The 5,854-nt window shown below is 56.4% G+C and overlaps 1 protein-coding gene across 1 annotated transcript in view; it reads left to right on the forward strand.

The window, feature by feature from the left end:
- Window positions 1–5,854, forward strand: part of PFKP (phosphofructokinase, platelet) — a 66,480-nt gene that overhangs the window by 26,927 nt on the left and 33,699 nt on the right. Inside the window, exons 4-7 of the mRNA XM_012664929.1 lie at window positions 1,585–1,774; window positions 3,027–3,192; window positions 4,282–4,326; window positions 4,558–4,666. Of these exons, the coding sequence (XP_012520383.1) occupies window positions 1,585–1,774; window positions 3,027–3,192; window positions 4,282–4,326; window positions 4,558–4,666 (510 nt within the window). The remainder of the gene's footprint in view (window positions 1–1,584; window positions 1,775–3,026; window positions 3,193–4,281; window positions 4,327–4,557; window positions 4,667–5,854) is intronic.

The following is a 5,854-nucleotide window of genomic DNA, read 5'->3' on the forward strand; positions in this document are numbered from 1 at the left end:
TGTGTGTGTCTGTGCTGTGTGTGTGTGTCTGCTGTGTGTGTGTCTGCTGTGTGCGTGTGTGTCTGTGCTGTGTGTGTGTGTCTGTGTCGTGCTGTGTGCGAGGGAGCATGCGTGTATGTCCGTGCTGCATCTCCGTGCCACGAGCGTGGGATCGCGTGCAGGGCGCCCTCTCCTGGGCAGCTCCCCTGGCCCCCTGTCCTTCCTCAGTCCGGCGTCCTCCCTCGGGGGCCCTCCTGGGCGCCACCCACACTCTGGGTGCAGCAGCTGCGAGCCACCTGCTCCGTGGGATCCGAGGGGGCCGCGCAGCGGCTCCAGCCCCGCAGGCCGCGTCTCCCGCCCAGGCTGCTGCCGGGCCGGGTCCGGGTCGGAGTGCTGTCCCGGTCACACCTGGTACTTCCGAGGGTGCCAGGGAGCCTTGTTGGGATGCGCTGGTGGCCTGGTGCTGGAAGAACTTCATTTCTAATAGTAACTTTTTAATAATGTTTTGACCCATTAAACGGGGGTGATTTTCTTGTAAAAACAAATGAATTTTTCTGGGTTAAATAATCTTCTTACGCCCAGATGAGCCGTGCACGTGCCCGTGTGTGTCTGAGCAAATGCTGCACGCAAACTCCAGGGCCATCGGGGAGCCGTCTGCCCGCCAGGCCCGTCTCTGCACGCGAGCGTGCCCGTCTGCACACACAAGCGTGCCCGTCTCCACACGCGAGCGTGCCCGTCTGCACACACAAGCGTGCCTGGAGGGCTCGAGTGCAGACTGCAGTTTCACAAGTGCACTCAGGGTTTATTTAAAGGAAGCCTGCATTTTTCTAAATACCACAAACAATTCTCAGATTTTGAAAACCTAAGTGTGACAAATCATGATTTGTCTCTTCTGGAAGTTTGGATGATCCAATTTAGTTTTCTCAAGATTTCGCCTTAGAAAGGGACGGGGAACAAAGCACAAGACAGACCCCTGGGGGCCCAGGTTCGGCTCCGTTCACTTGCACAGCCGTAAATGGACTAACGGGGGCGCCAGGCTCTGCGGGGGCTGCCGGCGGAGCTGTCTCTGCACCGGCTGCCGGGGCGACTCCTCTCTGGCTCCCTGAGCACCTGTTGAGCTCACCTGGCCGGCGTCAGGACGGCCTCCCCGGGGCCACTGCTGTGGCCTGGCAAACGGGTCGGTGCTGCGAGTACTTGGCTGTCTGTTTTCACGCCCTTTGTGCCCTCCTGGGCATGATGAGTGCGTCTTTGACCGTAGAATTCTAGTTTGGGGGGAAAAAATGGGCCAGGTGTGGTGGCTCACACCTATAATCCAGCACTTTGGGAGGCTGAGGTGGGAGGATCACTTGAGGCCAGGAGTTTGAGACCAACCTGGGCAACATAGCAAGACCCCATCTCTTTAAAAAAAAAAAAAAGAATTCCGGTTTGGGACTGAAAAATGGGAAAAATCACAGACTTTCGTGGTTGACTGACTCCAAAGATGGACATGAGGGAAACGTAAGCTCCAAAGTCCCACGTCCGTGCGTTGGTCTGCGCGGTGCTGGTCCCCTGGCTTTCTGTCCGGGCGAGAGGAGATGAGTAACCCTGGTTGCCGCCCTTTCCCAGGGCGGCACGATCATCGGCAGCGCGCGCTGCAGTGACTTCCGCAGCCGTGAGGGCCGCCTGAAGGCCGCCTGCAACCTGATCCGGCTGGGCATCACCAACCTGTGCGTGATCGGGGGCGACGGCAGCCTCACCGGCGCCAACATCTTCCGGAAGGAGTGGAGCGGCCTGCTGGAGGAGCTGGCCAAGAACGGTGCGTCCTGCGTCCTCGCCTGCGGGTCTCTGGGTTTCCTCTGCCCCCGTTCGTCTCTTGTCATCCTCAGGGAGCTTTGGGGCAGGTGCGTTTTCCTTTGACCGTAGCCGGAGCACCTGTCTCTGCACATCTTACACACAGTTCACCGTCTCTGCACTTTTTGGGCCTCAAACAACACCAACAGCGACAAGAATGATGTTCATTTAGCCTGAGCGTGTGCCAGGCACCGTCCGACCTTTCCCCGGGGCGGTTTTGCGGAATCCTCACAACAGCCCTCAAATGCAGGTCTTCAGTCTGTCCCTGTGTGACAGACGAGGGGTCAGAGGCTGTAGCAGAAGCCACGTGGCCCCGCTGGGGGGTCCAGGCCCACACTCGAGTGCCCACCCTGGTCCCCCAGCTCCCTGTTCCTGCCCGAGTTGTTGCAAGACTTTGGTTTATTTAGATGACAAAGACCTGCCTCTGCATCCTCCTGTATCACTTTTGACGCCACCTTCTGAGAACCCTGTGTGTCTGTAGTTTTTATCTCTTCAAATTGACAGTGTTTAATTCCAATGCAATATATGACCAGCAAAAGCATGTTGTTGGAACTCATAGCACCTTTATGAAAGGTGTAAACTTGAGACAAAGCAGCTGTCCCTGAGTTTTGCAAAACTCCCCTCGAGGTGCAGAGAACAGCTGCTGGGCTGGCAGCAGCGAGGGCCTCCCCGGTTTGCTCTGGCCCCCCTTGTTCTGGCCGAACACCAGCCCACTTGCAGCGTAGGAGAGGGCGGTGGCCACAGCCCAGGCCACGTTTGCCCCGTGGCCACGCTGACTTCCTTTATGCAGAATTGCCCCACCCAGCTCTGTCCTGGGCGTGGCAGGTAGACACCTACCACTGACCAGCTCCCCGCAGATCCACGAGAAATCGACATGGGGGTGACGTAGGGTCTGGGTCCTTAGTTCTGTGACTGTGACGTGTGTCCTTTGCAGAGCCACGTCGTTCTCTGCGGCCGTTGCCAGGTAATACTGAGATTTTTATCCACTGATTGCAACACGCAGATCCTTCCTTTTGCTTTTATAATCCGCTGCTCTCGTCCGAGTGCCAAACGCCAGCTCATACTGCGTGACGACTTCCACCTCCGGCTTTGCTGTCCTTAATTAGACGGAGTCGGGTTGCGTGGAGTCGTGAGAAAGTGAGATAATGACCAGAGAAAGGGTTGAGAGCAGCTGGTGTCTTGCACCGGTGATGAGATTTGCCGTCTGCCCCGCGCAGGCCAGATCGACCAGGACGCTGTGCAGAAGTACGCCTACCTCAACGTGGTGGGCATGGTGGGCTCCATCGACAACGACTTCTGCGGCACCGACATGACCATCGGCACCGACTCGGCCCTGCACAGGATCATCGAGGTGGTGGACGCCATCATGACGACCGCCCAGAGGTAGGAGGGCTCCGAGAGACCCGTGGGAGCCGGCGTGGTGTTCCCGGGTCTCTAGAATCTTCCCCAGAGGGGTGTCCAGGTGCGGGGCTTGTAACTTGAGCGTTAGAAACTGGTGCAAGAAAATCGATCGCCGATCTGCTTTTCGTTTTTAATTTTAAAACATTGCTGTTTTCTTTTTTTATCTGATAAAAGTATGTTCATTGGAGGGAACTTAGAAAACAGAAGGAAACAAAATAGTTAGTGTCTGATGTCCTGCCCCAAGGGGTCCTGAAGGTACGGAAAACGTAAAACAGCGTGAACTAGGCCCCGGCACTCGTTAGGGACGTGGGCCGGTGTGGCCTTGCTGCCACGTGTCCAACCACAGACTCGCAAGCGTGGATGGAGCACACTTCGTCCGAGGTGACACAGACCATGATGGGTCATCACCAGTAACCCCCTGTAGGACGCCTGGAGTTTCTGAAGCACCTTCCTCGAAGTCGCGTGAGATGTGGATAGAAGAGGCGCCTCCCACCTTGCGGATGGAGCTGGAACTCGGCACATTGGAACCGGGACCCCGGGACCGCAGCCTCCTGCGCCCCGTGGTGTGTTCGTCCCGGTCACAACGCTGCTGCGTCGGACACTAAGCGGGGCGAGCTCCTCGGCCGTTGGAAACCACAGCATCTCCCCAGAGCTGGAAGGATGCTCGGGGCAGCTGGAGTTTTCCATTCCCCGGAGAAACCGCAGTCACTGGGCATTAAGCTGACTCCATGACACTCACGCCCGTCGTTTATGTGGGACACATCCGGCCCCGGGTTCCTGACGAAGTCTCTGACTTTGCCCGACTCGGTGGCTACGTTGGATAGAGGACAGGAGAGTGTCCCAGCGTCAGTGTGTCCGGGGCCCAGGCAGACAGACGTAAACACGTAGCTAGAAAGCGCAGCCGCTGCCGGAGCCCTTCACGCGCCGGAGTGTGACGCGCCGCGTCAGTAGCCTTTGCTCTTGTGGATGTCGGGTCACCCTGGTCAGGGAGCCGGCGAAGCACTTCCCTGTTTTCCACACGTGCCCAGCAGTGGTGGGTGACGAGGGACGTTCTCTTTCTTTCTTTTCCAGCCACCAGAGGACCTTCGTTCTCGAGGTCATGGGCAGACACTGTGGGTGCGTATCCGCGGACACCGTCGGGGGAAGGACCCTGGGAATGTCCCCTCCCGTGCCCTGCACCCCACCCATGTGGGGAGGATGCTCCCAGAGGAGCTGGCATTCCTCGTTCATGCTCCAGGGTCGTATCTGCCCGAATCTGCCACCGAGCGTGGCTGCCCCGAGCTAGCCCCGCAGGACGCCGCCGCCTCGGTTAGAATCTCCTGTCGACACTGTCGTTTGTCCTCGCAGGTACTTGGCCCTGGTGAGCGCCTTGGCCTGCGGCGCGGACTGGGTGTTCCTTCCGGAATCCCCGCCAGAGGAGCACTGGGAGGAACACCTGTGCGTCAAACTCTCAGAGGTAACTCGCGTCCTGTCGCCCCCGCTTACCGATGCTCACGGTTGCGTCGCTTTAACTAGGATTCGTAACGGCCCTTAGAATTTTCAGGCTGGACAGCGCTTTGAGCGCACGAGAACTTTCCGACTGTAAAATGAGGTCAGGCTCTTGGTAGGGATCTTCCTGCGTTGATTAGTCAGGCGTCTGTCGACCTCCTAACGTCGCAGACGGTAACGCTGTGGAGAAGCCACTGCAACTGTTTCGTTTTGCGTTCAAAGCAGCAGGTACCCGTGGTTACAGCTCTTAACAGAAATCAAGAGAGAAAATTCATTCCCAGGTTTTTTTTTCTGCGTACCTGATCTCGGACAGGCCTGTTTTGCTTCTCTGATGTTAACTCCCCCCAACACTTTGTGTCGGGTGTTGGGACGTTCCTCCCAGCTGGGAGGCCTCCGCTGCGCTGGGTTTTCGGGCCTGACGGTTGGACCGTCGTGAGCCCAGCTCTTCTCTTCCCCTGTCCAAGTTCGTTGCGTGTTTGTGTTTCACGCTCTGGGCTGTGAGCGTGGGGCGAGTCTCCCTCCAAGAAGGCTGACGCTTAGGGCAGAAGACGTCCCATTTAGGACCATGGTTAGCTTTGAACAGAAACCACAGTACGTGGCTGGTTTCCCTCCCTTGTTCTTGTCATCATCCTATCAGTGTTCTACGGGTAAACCGCGCTGAGCGCTGTGGCCTGGACTGACGTTAGTTGTATTCAGCAAACGCATAAGCAGTGTCAGCGACGAGGGCCGTGCGAAAGAAAGTCCGCAGCGAGGTTGCGGGGTTGGGGCTGTCATTCGGATTTTAGGAACTGGCTTTAGATTCATAAGTTATTCCTTTGGCCATGTGGTCTTATCCGGAAATCCCTGTGGGTTCCACGATTTAGAAACCGGGCCGTCAGGTATGACAAGAATAAGAGCCTGCTGTCGTCACCCCCAAGTGTGGGCAGAGTTAGGACGGATGATTTAAACTAACCCGTGTGTGGAAACACTTGATAGCATGGTGTCTGCCGTGCATTTTTATCGGTCATTAACGTAGCACTGCTAGAATTTTTTCCAAGTATCTTGCTGGATAAATTAGCCTAGAAACAAACTCCCAAAACATATGTATTTCAGTACAGTAAATGTTAGATTTATTAAAATACAGCAAAACACATATTTCAGTATAATAGATTTTATT

This window comes from Propithecus coquereli, unplaced genomic scaffold, assembly GCF_000956105.1.
Source record: "Propithecus coquereli isolate 6110/MARCELLA unplaced genomic scaffold, Pcoq_1.0 Scaffold94, whole genome shotgun sequence".
NCBI lineage: Eukaryota > Metazoa > Chordata > Mammalia > Primates > Indriidae > Propithecus > Propithecus coquereli.